This window comes from Leptonychotes weddellii, chromosome 11 (assembly GCF_054177405.1).
Source record: "Leptonychotes weddellii isolate Sample4059 chromosome 11, ASM5417740v2, whole genome shotgun sequence".
Lineage (NCBI taxonomy): Eukaryota > Metazoa > Chordata > Mammalia > Carnivora > Phocidae > Leptonychotes > Leptonychotes weddellii.
In genome coordinates, this window is record NC_138379.1 from 28,021,527 (window position 1) to 28,034,523 (window position 12,997).

The following is a 12,997-nucleotide window of genomic DNA, read 5'->3' on the forward strand; positions in this document are numbered from 1 at the left end:
AATATGAAAGAATGCTATTTTAGCAAGTGAGGCCAGGGAAGGTCTCTCTGAGGAGATGGACATTAGAAGAGAAACCTGAATGGTGTGAACTGCAGAAGCTACCCATGTGAATATCTGGGAAGTTGAGTTTTTGACAGGGCCCAATAAACAGTATTGCTCTCCACCCACTATGGCTCTGAATATGGCAGGAAGTAAGACAAATGAGTTGGCAGATGGGTACCAAAATATCCCCTTTATTTTTTATTCATATTACAAATATTTGTTGAATATCTACCATGTGGATTATGTTCTAGGGGATAGGGATACAGTAGCGAACAAAATAAACCCCTTGCCTCATAGAGCTTACTTTCTATTAAAGACTGGGCAAGTGCACATACCTCAGGCTTGAGAAGCAAATATGCTTCTTCAAATTAGCCAGACTGACCTACCTAGTCTGGACCATGACTCAGCTCTCATCTTTCCATCCTGCAGGGGCAGAGCTCACTCGCTCCCTAGATGGATACGGGCAGAGCCAAGACATAAATGCCTCTTTCTTCTTCCCAGATTACAACTTGGATCATCACGCCATCTCTCATAGAGTGAATGCTTCCATGGGTAGAAGCAGAAGTAGACACTGAGAATTTAACCCTAGAAAGTGTGATGTCCCCACAGCAAGGTAAAATCATGAACATATAAATAACTGTGTGAGAAGAACGGTTGGAAACAATACACAAGATTTTAAACCATCATTTAAACCATTTTTAAAATTTGCAAATATTGGAAACGTTGGAAATTATAAATATTTTCATTTTAAATCTTATTAAGGAGGGAAGGAGGCAATAGCGCGCGCACACACACACACACACACACACACCTTCTTTCCCACCTTTCTGTAAATGCACAGAACCTCACAGATTTATTATACTGTATGTTTTTCCTCCTACCTTTTCATATTTTACCACAAGATGGCACCAAAGTGCTATTGTTTCTATTTTAGAAATTTCTAGCAGTTCTTGCTGACTAAAGATCAGGCCAAAGATTTAAAAATGTATCCCATCTGGCTCTGGGGTCGGTGAACAGGTGGGGAAGTAGGAGGAGAGCGGCACCCCTGGAGAAGGAAGGCATGGAACCTCCACGCCCCCAAACGGTGCCCTCTGCGTGTCTTCTGCCTGGCTGTTCTGAGTTCTAGAATCTAGCTGTGGCCCAAGCCGTCGGCTTGCTGAGGTCTTCTGCCTCTGGACCACCCTGACGTTTTTCCCTGTGACGCTGTGTGACATGTGACGTCTCCCTTTCTGGAACCTAACTGCTGCTGCTGCAGTCATGTGCTTGCCGGAGGATGAAGTCAATACCGAAGAGAGCACAGAGAAGAAATGGAAAGAACTTCAGGTTCTTGATGACATCACTGAGTGGCTAAATCAACCTGCCCTGAGGCCTGACCTCTCTGCAGACTTTCTCTTCTCTTGTTGGGGGGGGGACTCTGGGGGGGAATGTACCCAATCTTTTCTTTTAAATGCAAAATTAATATTTAAATGTATTTTATAAAAGTCAAAACATCGTAAATGAGGAAACTCAAATACACCCTAAAAGAAAACAGAACAAACCTATACAAATAACCAACTTAGGTGAATATCTGCCTACCATTCGGTATATAAGTTGTCAGGGATTGCGCAGAAGGAGGATTCATAGAGTATTACTGTAGGGCTTCTAATGAACAACTTTAGTTAACTGGAAATTATCTTTGGCTTTCTGCCTCTTCGTTATCTTCACCCGAGCCCAAACAGGATGTTTGATCAAGAGAAAAGTCCTTTCAGAGAGGACATGGCACGTTCCTTAAATAAACCAAAGACCATCTGAGGCATTGCGATTAACTTGCTTTGTATGACACTACATTTGTGAAAATTTTTCTCTTTTCCCTCTAAATTAAAAACACAAATTAAACCAATTATAGAGTGTAAAGAGCAATTGACCTAGATATTAGCTCCAGATCTGCCATTCACCAGGTATGTTGCTGGGGGTAATTTAGCTACCCTCTGTGGGTCTGATTTCTCACTGTTAAATGTGGGGATTTTACTTATGATCTCCACATTTCTTTGTATTTCTGAGTATTTTAAAGTATCAAGGAGAAAGAGTTTGGCACCACAGAGGATGGAACTTCCTAACAGCCCAAACTGCTCAAAGATGGATTCTGCTGCCAGTGGGGATGTGAATATGATGTATCCAAGAGTGACAGAGACACTGTTGCACATTCTTCAGCCTCAGACAGGTGATTGAACACTTTCTTTAAGGTCCTTTCTTAATCCTAGGTTTTCTAAATTCCATAAATTAAGTTGGACTGGAAGCTGCTTGAAGGGAGGGACTCCTTGCCATACCTTCTTTGGTGAAGCTGCCATGGAAATGCACCCCTGACTATAGGGAGGCTAACTGGCTCACAGTCCTGCTGGGAAATCCTTCACTACATTTTCCCTGGGCTGGACCCAATCAGGGACCGAGCACAGCAGCAAAGACCCTAAGGCAGGCTTACTCAGGAGACAAGGGACTCTTCTGATGGTGATTTTCTCTTGAGGTCTCCCCACTGGTCTTGCCAAACCTTGATAGAACTGGACTTCTAAGACTCACCCAACCTCTTGTCCTTCCCTCTCTCCCAACCTGGAGTCAAACCTGTGTCTTGGTCTAATGGCTCTAAAAGGTCTCCCTCTGTCCAACCCCTCCCCATTTTTCCTCAGAAACATTTCCCCTAATGAATTTCTGGCATGAGCAATCCTATTATCGGTGTTTGCTTCTCAAAGGACCCAAACTTGCAAAATCTTCTAGCAGAAAGTCATAAATTTGGGTCGGAGACTACATCAGAGTCAGGAACTTTTAAATATTGAGAATTCAGGGCTCCATCCCAGGACTGTGACATCAGAATCAATGGGGGGGGGGGGTTTAAACATCTTTCCCAGGTGATTTACATATAGATTGGCCTACATTAATCTAAACTCTACTCCCTGGCAGAGTAGATTCTGAGGAGTAAATACATGGTAAAAATTCCTTGAAAAAAATCCAGAAAATGTTGGAAATCTTTACAAGTTTGTGTTATTTTGAAATAAAAGGAGGAAGCTGGCAAAGTTATTATAATCTGTTTATCACCTCGGGGTGCCTGGCTGGCTCAGTAGGTGGAACATGTGACTCCTGATCACAGGGTCATGAGTTCGAGCCCCATGTTGGTGTAGAGCTCACTAAAAAAAAGATAAATATATATAATTTCTCTATCACCTCAAGGTTCTCCATTCACTTTCATATTGAAAATTTTTTTAACTTTCCTCATCACATTATATGAACTGAATCCATACATTTTAACACTAACACGAGGCAAAGAAGAGTTTAATAAATAGTACTAAGAGTTTGCCAACCAGACTCCAAGAATAGCATTTTTGGCATCATTCTAATGTCCAACACCATTGATCTAGTCTCCATAGTTTTCTTTGCTCAGGTTCATAGTTTGCCTGTATTTCATAAAAGCATTGTCTCTGATTTTTTCATTTCAAAAAAAGATTTTAAAAACATTTTCAAAAGTCCTAGGATTATTAAAGTTTTCATTGTGTGCCACTCCTTATTTTGAAGAGAGTCGTGGTAACTACTGTCACTAGACAAAAAGAAAGGTTTTGAAATTACCCATGAGGTATTCAATAGTGTCCTTCTTGACACTGTATTAGGTGTCCAAGTCAGGAATAGAAAGAATCTACAGAATGTGACGTCTTCTCTCTCCATCTTCTCACAGCTTCTCTTTGAGTTTAAATTCTCTTACTGCCTTCTTTTCTAGATTCCTTTCCAAATATGTTCATGTAGACAAAGAAGAGCTTTCGGGATATTTCAGCCTCCAGGTAAGAACTACCCCAAGCGCTGGTCTTCTGTATGCACTTGTTTTGTGGGATGCTGACATTTTGCATGTAGTTCTTTGAAATCTTGTCTTTATGCTGTGGTCTTCCTAAAACGTTCAAACTTTTATTTGGAATTCCGAGAGAGTAAAAAGGAACCCAATTCTGTGACTGAATTTTGTGTTAGTACTTTGGTCCTAACAAATTCTCAGCATGACTAGGTGATAATCTTTCTAGATTTCTTTTTTTTTTTTAAAGATTTTATTTATTTATTTGAGAGAGAGAGAGAATGAAAGAGAGAGAACACATGAGAGGGGATAGGGTCAGAGGACAAAGCAGACTCCCCGCTGAGCAGGGAGCCCGATGCAGGACTCGATCCAGGGACTCCAGGATCATGACCTGAGCCGAAGGCAGTCGCTTAACCAACTGAGCCACCCAGGCGCCCCTCTTTCTAGATTTCTATTCTGATTTTATTTTTTTTACCTTTACTGTTCTATCTATTACAATGCCTGGCTTCTATAATGCTTATTTACCTGTGCCTAGTTCTGTTCCTCTCCAGTAGTTTATGCACTCGGGCCTTGGGTTCCACATGTGGTTCTGTCATTCAGAGATTGTTCTCTTGAATGTCATTCTTCTCTTGGGTTAGATTTGAAAAGGGAAAGATCAGGATAAGAAAATCGGATTTAGAAAGGATTAGGCATGAATAGGAAAATATTTCTGATATTTATCTAAATGTTTTAAAATTTGGGGTCAATATGGGTCTTCAGAACTACTGAAAAGGGTCTCTGACCCCAGGATGTCCAACCAGGTCAGGAAACTTAAGAACTCTTCAGTGATGTCTTGAAAAGAGCTGGTGTCAAGAATGGACTTCAGTGAGTCACACTAGAAGGTGCCAGTCCTCACTTCCCAAGATCTATCAGTTCTGCGCATGTGGTAGTAGAGGAAAATGGGCCCAGAAGCCCAAATCCAGCCACAGGACAACTTTTAATATGTCAACAATTTTACATTGTTATTTTGTGTGCTTCAAAGTGATTGTTTTCATTGTAAATTATCCCTAAACAATAGGTCCTGTGCACAACAGGACCACTCTAGGGACATTGAGACACAGAAGAAAAGGACAAGTGGGTGAAAGCACCTATTTAAGACCATGATAGCGTGACTGCAAGCCTCTGAACCAGTGTGGGAGCTCTGCCAGCCCTAAATGCAACTGTGGAGGACTCATAGCTTAGAAACAATAGCATCTCTCTTGAGGATTCAGCTATTAGATACATACCAGATACCTGATGGGTGTGATATTCTTTCTTTATTCCCTGAATCTCTCATGTTTTGAAATGTTTATGTATGTATATGTACATATAGATACCCATTTATACGTATGTGTGTTTATATATATAAGTATACTAATATAAATATAAACACATATTTTTAATATACATATTCAGCTTCTAACTTTGAGTGGCAGGTTTGGCACCCATGCTTTTATAAAGTCAATAGCCACTTTTCATAGGTCATGGGATTGCCTCAGGTCAAAAATATTTGGGGTGATTTTTGGATGGAAAATAAGGTAAACCATGAGTGCCCAGGACTCTTTCTGGACCATTCATTCCAGAAAGAGGGGCATTTTTTTGCTTGCAATTGGCTCTTCTTAGTTCATTCTGCAATATAATCTTCAGCATGAGCTCACCACAGAGACCAGAAATTTGAAAGTGCTCTATCTCAACTTGTAAGAAAAGATGATCACCTTTGAGGTATGTCCCTATGAATTTCACATAATCCTGCAAATGGTTTTCAAAAATAATCAGACTTCAGTAAGGGATTAACACCTATAAAACAGGGCTGGGAAACTATGGCTCATGGGCCAGAACTAGTCCAACATCTAGTTTTGCCCAAAAAGTTTTACTGGAACACAGCCTCATCTATTTGTTTATGTATTATTTATGGTCGCTTTGATGCTACAATGGCAGAGTTGAATAGTTGTGACAGAGACCATATGGCTGACAAAGCCCAAAGTATTAACTATCTGGCCCTAAACAATAAAAATAAATATGAACAACCCAATAGAAAACAAACAGGCAATGGAAATGAATAGGCAATGCAAATGCACAGAGGAGCACCCTGGAATGTCCAATAAATAGAGAAAAGATGCAGCTGTAAATCAGGGAAATTCAAATTTAAACTACACTGAGATTGCATTTCATATGCATCAGATTTATGAATATTTAAGTCTTGCAATATCAGGTGTTGGTAGAATATCGAGAAATGGGAATTTTTATTCTCTGCTGCGAGAAGCACAAGTAAGTGCAATCACTTTTGAAAGCAATTTTACAACATCCAATAATGGTGAGTGCACATAATCCACTCCTAGACACACACACACACACACACATACACGTATATAAAGAAAACATGTTAGAGAAACTCTTGCATGCATGAACAAGGGGATTTGTACAAGAATATCCATGGTACCATTGTTAGAAAAAATAGAAATAAGTTTAATATTAACAATAAAATGGATAAATACTGGGTACGTTCTTTAAATAGAATACTATATAATAATAAAGATGAATTTACAATGACCACATATTTCATGAACACAAATTTCATAAAGCTCACAGGTTGAGTGAAAAAAGCAAGTTGCACAGGAGTACAGAATGATATTATTTATATTTGCAAAGCAAGGCTATATATTACTCAGGGATACACAGCATGAAAATACTGAAAATATGCATGGAAATTAATTATAAAATTTAGGAAAGGGCTGACTTCCCCAGTTGAAAAAGATTGTGGAGAGAGGTACAAAGGGAGCTTCAAATACATTTGTAACATTGTTTCTTTCTTTCTTTTTTTAAGATTGTATTTATTTATATAAAAAAGGCAGACACTTAACTGACTGAGCCACCCAGGCACCCCTCTGGGATAGAATCTTAAAAATTAATTTGTTTTGCTCTCTTAGGACATCTTATCCTAGAGGTGAAGACTAATTGGCCAATTTATCTTTAATGTAAAGCACATATACTATAGGGACTATAAGAGATATTAACACTTTTATAGATATTACCTCTTTTCTTCCTTACCCAAGTCTGTTGCTCTTGAAATTGTGTCTTCTTGGACATGCTGCAAATTGGAATCCTCCTTTCTTACCTTCTTCACCTGATAGACAATAGGAATTTATCCTTCAATAAAATCTACATCTCTCCTTTCTCCAAAATCTGAATCTTTCCTTTCACCTAAGTTGCCAGCCCTAATATTTTATTCCTTGGAAGCAAAGGATAATGTGGTTTATGAACTCCCTATATCACTTTCATGTGATGTGTATCAAAATGCTGATTCCTGGGCTCCACCCGAGTCTATTAAATCACTTTGTGTTTTTAATCCAGCTTTGCATGCAATTCTTATGCTTACTGAAGTTTAAAAACCACTACTTTAGAAGAAAGGAAATGAGCTATTTGGGCAAAAAAAAAAATCAATCAGTATAATATATAATTCTCCTTTTAAAACAGCACAAGTGGCGCCTGAGTGGCTCAGTCGTTAGGCATCTGCCTTCGGCTCAGGTCATGATCCCAGGATCCTGGGATCGAGCCCCGCATCGGGCTCCCTGCTCCACGGGAGGCCTGCTTCTCCCTCTCCCACTCCCCCTGCTTGTGTTCCCTCTCTCGTTGTGTCTCTCTGTCAAATAAATAAGATCTTCAAAAAATAAAAATAAAACAGCATAAGAAAGTGATACCTTGGCAGGAGAAATTCTGTCATCTTTCAGTGTTGTTATAAAAGAGTGGTCTTAAAAGAATCAGTTAAAGAAACCCAATTTACAGTTTTTCCTCACTTCACTTTCTCATGAGAGTTGCTAGAAAATAATGGAAATGATTTAGACAATGGGCACCAATTTAGGGAGGGCTCCAAAGGCATGAGACAAGGAGCTGGGAGACCAGGAGTTGCTCTGTGATGATCTTGGGCAGCACACAATACCGAGGGCTTCAGATTTCTCATCTATAAAATCAGAGGGTTGTCCATATAGCTTTGAGTTCTCTTTCAGATCCACAGTTAGAGGAAATAGGTCATTCTTAAAAACTTGAAGTCAAGGCATGTTTGTATTTATTGACTCTCTAGCATATAAATCAATTTACTGTATATTAGTCATGTGCCCAACTGGGCATTATTTTTATTTATTTATTTATTTATTTAAAATATTTTATTTATTTATTTGAGACAGAGAGAATGAGAGAGAGCACATGAGAGGGGGGAGGGTCAGAGGGAGAAGCAGACTCCCTGCCGAGCAGGGAGCCCGATGCGGGACTCGATCCAGGGACTCCAGGATCATGACCTGAGCCGAAGGCAGTCGCTTAACCAACTGAGCCACCCAGGCACCCCTGGGCATTATTTTTAAAGATAAACTCTCAAATGCAAAGATGATGGCAATGTTTCATTTTAAACTTCTTAGGTCTGTATCAATTTATTTCCATTTTCCTTAATTTTACTAAGGTGACATGAGTGGAAACTTCATGATAGTGATATTTTTAACACTGTCTGCCTTAAAGTATTCATAAAAACTGTCTAATAATGATAGTAAAACAACCCAAAGGCATAGTGGAAAGTAAGAAAAGTAAGAAAAGAGGTGCCCATAAAGCAGTATTTGGTGTAAATAATGATTCTGTGGGGTCTATTAAGCCACAGAAGTCCACAAGAGGAAGGACTGCCAAAGTTGCTGTTTGACTTCTCAGTGGTAGTTACCTAGCACTCAAATGTTCTCTTGTCTGGAGAAATTTTCCAATATTCAGAAACATCACCTCTCTTGCCCCTTACAAGAGTCCCGTGTTTCAGGATTTTAAAGAACGTGAGAAAGCAGTCTGAATTGAGATCACCAAAGCTTGATAATCATTGGTGGTTAACTGCTAAGACTTAGCTACGCAGTGCGTATAAAAATAGGTGTAAAGATCTCAGATGCACCGAGAGGCTTGTGGGGGTACGCTGCTTTAATTCAGTATATAGCCCAAACCTAAATATTTATGTCAGATGAAGGGAGGCTTTCCCCCTCCTCCTCAAAATCTTTTTTCCATTTGCACAGCTGGCAAAGTCCTCACCCTTTGGAACAGTGGAGAGTCATTTGAAACTTAACTGAATGCTGGAGGCAAGTTCTACTTTTCAGGTCATCCAATTTAGGAGATCCAGTTTCTGCAGAGGGAAGAAGACGGGTGGGGGAGGGGAAAACAAAACAAAACAAAACCAGACTCTTCTTCTTCTGAGACGTCCACCTTCCATCCGCAGTCTGCCACGCAAATCGAGCCAAGTCGGGAATTTTGCCTTGAACCACCACCACCACCAGCAGCACCACCACCTTGTCACTCACGCCCGATAAACACGCCCCTCTGGTCCTACTCTTGGCCAGTGGCGGCTCCCCTTCTTGCATAGTAATGAGCTCGAGACCTCCGCGGGCCAATGGCGCTCCAGGAGAAGGGTTAGTTTTGCATGTACCTAAGTGATTTGCATAACCCAGAGGCTGGGGGCTTGGGAACCCGAGCGTGCAACCCTAGAAGGGAAAGGGACGGGAGGAATTGAGCTGCGGCGGCGAGAGAGCGAGCAGGAGCCTGGGTGTTTGTACGAGAGCCGGGCGGGGGCTGGGGCGAGGGGCCGGCATGGCTGAAGGCTGCGCTCCGCAACCTTGAAGAGAGGCTGCGGCGGGAGGCCAGGGACGGGGAGGCGGGTGCGATGGCAGAGCGCGGCTCCGGTAGCTGCGCACGGCCGGGCCGGCTGGCCTGAGCCGCCGGAGGAGCGGGGCTGCCTCTGCGCTTCCATGGAGCAGCGGGAAGGGCGAAACTCCGGAGCGCCGCGTCCCTGCACTGCTGCCGTGGACTGTTGAAGGGGCCGAGCCCGCGCGACCGCCGAGAGAGGAGAGCCCCCGCCCCAGCCCGCAGGCCGGCCGCCCCGGGGCGGCGGGGGGCGTCGGAGGGCAGCGGAGGCGCGGCGAGCGAGCGGCGCCGCGGGAGAGGCCGGCGCGGGAGGCGGCCGCAGCAATGCCGGGCCCGCTGGGGCTACTCTGCTTCCTCGCCCTGGGGCTGCGCGGCTCGGCCGAGCCCAGCGGCGCAGCGCCGCCTCTCTGCGCGGCGCCCTGCAGCTGCGACGGCGACCGTCGGGTGGACTGCTCCGGGAAGGGGCTGACTGCTGTGCCCGAGGGGCTCAGCGCCTTCACCCAAGCGCTGTGAGTACCGGGGTGAGGGCGGTGGGGGTGGGGGGACAAGGGGTGCTGGGGGGTAGAGCCGGTGGTCAATCTCACGCCCCCTACCAGTGTCCCGAGGAGCGGGCGCGGGTCACCTGTGCGTGGGGTGCTCGGCACCCACTCCCGCGCGGCGGGCTTTCCAGACTTTGCCAGTCCGGGTCCGAGCCGCGAGCAGCTTTTTTCCCCAGACTTTTGGGGCACAGTTAACCCTCCCACCCCCTGCAAGTGCATCTGGGGCCAAGCAGGAGGAAGGAATCTGGAAACGCTTGCCCCTGGCAGCCTTTTCAGGAAACCTTCCCTTCTCACGCGGGCCCCGGCTCAGCTGGCAAGAGCTTCATAATCCGTAGGCTGAGGGCGCCTAGAACTTGGCCTGGGTCTGCAGACCTAGGCACGTTTCGTGGGGGAAACACCTGGAGCTTTCTGGGTTCCAGCGTGTGGGGAGAAGAAACACCTGTGCCTCAGTCAGAGTGAATCCCCTTCCAGTTTGGCCTCATCTAGGTAGAGCGACCTGGCTCTTCGGTCCAGTTGTACTCTGGACTCACCGAGAAACGCCCAGGGTTCTGGAGCGCGCGGGGGAGCCGGGCAAAAACAAGACGGGAGGAGGGGGGAAATTGCAGGTTTCTTTTGGTGAAAAGACTCTTCTTACCCAAGTAGGCCTTTTAAAGCAGGAATGCTGACCTGAAGTACAGGATGTTGGAAGAAAATCAAAGTTCCAGAGCATATTCTCTGCCCAACCTTCTAGAATGGAGGGCAGCAATTTTCTGCTGTACCTTAATCCACAGAACTTTTGAGCTGCCTGGGGCTGGGCAAGTCACTCAGATGGTTCTGACTTCTGAAATCTCCCTCCTCAAAGGGAGACCTGAGGCTTTAGACATTCCCTTCAGAAAAGAAGAGGAATCTGACATAGGTGTTGTAGGTGGTATTGGCAAGTACGACCAATAAAGAATAGGGTAATTGAATGCAGGGCTTGGTGTATGCGCTTGTTCTTGCGTTGTGTGGCCAGTCGAGTGATTAAATCAAGAACAGTGAAAGAACTGTTGGCGAGAGGAAGGGATTCTGAGAGGTCCTTGGGTGAAGGGAATTTCCTTTTACCTTATAGCCAAGGAAGGGGACCTCTTAGAAATAAATAATTTTAAAGGAGTAACTGACCCTGTGAAGAAATCCTTTCTATGCAGGCCAGAGCATTGCTGTGTTTCCAGGTGGGTAGTGGGAGGTGTTCAGCTTGCTCTCTGCCAATGGGGTTTCATTGAGTATTGCAGCCTGTTGCCTTGGAATCTGTCTCATTCTTTGGCCTCCAGCTCCCCCTCCTTATTTTTCCTGTCTCACGTGTTAGTTATGTATTTGAAATAATTTTCCTCCAGCATAGTGAAATTTAACTTTTTTACTGAAAAAAAATCATTTTGCAGTGAAGAGCAATTTGCCCGCAAAAAGGTACATTAAGTGGGCAGGTTTGAGTGGGAGTGAGGGAAAGAAGACTGGGTAGAGGAGATGGGGCTCTTTTTTTTCCTGTTCTTTTGAAACTTAGGGAATTCATGCAGGCGAGGTGCCTTTACCTGACACTTCTCAAGCCTCTCTATTCATAGAAAAGCATGTTTTTGCTATTTTGACCAGTGGTAGAGACCTTGTTTAGTATTCCTCCAGTTTTGATGAGTAGACTTGTCCTATAAGGAAAAGGGCTATTTTACATTAGTACCTAAAACCACAAAGAAATATCACATTTTTATGTGAGCACGCTCCTGTCTGTAGAGCATTGTCCTTTAGAACTCACTGGAGGTAGTAAAATGCCATATTCTCAACTTGGAGCCATACAGAACTCACTGTTCGAGGCTTGGGAAACAAAAATCATTGGCAACTGTCCAGATTAGGTTGCCTAAACTAGCACTGTCTTGGCACTTTTGAGCTGCTGAGGTGAACAAATGTGCTACATTTTCCTTTTCCACTTGTGACCTGTAGCTAGAGTGATCGGACCTCCTGATAACTCCTTATTTCATCCCGGTCTCTTCATTTCATCCTCAAAAGTATATATTTATGTGACTACCCCACTTAAAGGGCATTTCAAGGACAGTGTGTTTGCATTTTGAGAAACCAGCTAGTTCAGTGAATCTCAAAAGCCATGTTGAGGATGGGCAGGTGCTGTGGGTTTGCACAGCCCAATTGATTTGGGATCACCTGGGATCTTTTTCCAAGTCCTTCTGATCTGCTGTCCCGTTACAGCTTTAGTGAGCCACAGTTACATACCGAGGGATTAGATCCATGGTCCCAAACTTTTGTTCACCTCTTCCGAATTTCTGGAGCACGTGTACCCATATATTATACAGAAAATTACAAACACAGATACAAGTTAAAAAGATGAGGCCGATTAATCAAAGTTCTTTTATTCTCACAGCTCAATGGTAGATGTGGTGTCTTCACCTCCACCAGGGATGTGTGGGTCCCACTTTGGAGACCCTGGGACTGACAAAGAGCAGAGATTTTATTTTACTCAACTTGGAGTACACAGATCTTGGTACACAGGAGGCACTTAAAAATGTTGCAGTGAAGAGAGAATAACTTAAGGCCAACACCGAAGGCAGGCTCAGGGCTTGGAATTCAGACATCATTCCCACACAGGATTGCCAAATTCAGCATTCTCAGCATTTAGTCTTTTGTCCAGATTTGAGAAAGCCCCAGAGAGAGGATACTGCTGCCTCTCCTTCAGGCTCGTTTAAACTTGTTCTGTCCAACAGTGCCTATTTCCTGCTGAAAGCTGCTTTATCCGAGTCTGGGGGCAGAGTCAGACGTAATCCTCCGTATTGTTGATGGGATTCCTGTGTTCACACTGTTTCCTGCACCTGTACTGGTTATTTATATTTTGCAAGAGCAGTTCTCAATCCTGTGTCACAATACACTGGCTTGTCACAATTCACCCTGAGGTGTTCTAAAGGAAGTAATCTTACTGGTATTAAAATTCCAA

General features: G+C 43.6%; 1 protein-coding gene across 2 annotated transcripts in view; it reads left to right on the forward strand.

Annotated features, from left to right (window-relative positions):
* Positions 1-9,365: 9,365 nt before the first annotated feature.
* Positions 9,366-12,997, forward strand: part of LGR4 (leucine rich repeat containing G protein-coupled receptor 4) — a 99,186-nt gene continuing 95,554 nt past the window's right edge. For both annotated transcript variants that reach the window (XM_006727283.3, XM_081798437.1), the window contains exon 1: positions 9,366-10,026. In XM_006727283.3, the coding sequence (XP_006727346.1) occupies positions 9,842-10,026 (185 nt within the window). In that variant the 5' untranslated portion in view covers positions 9,366-9,841. The remainder of the gene's footprint in view (positions 10,027-12,997) is intronic.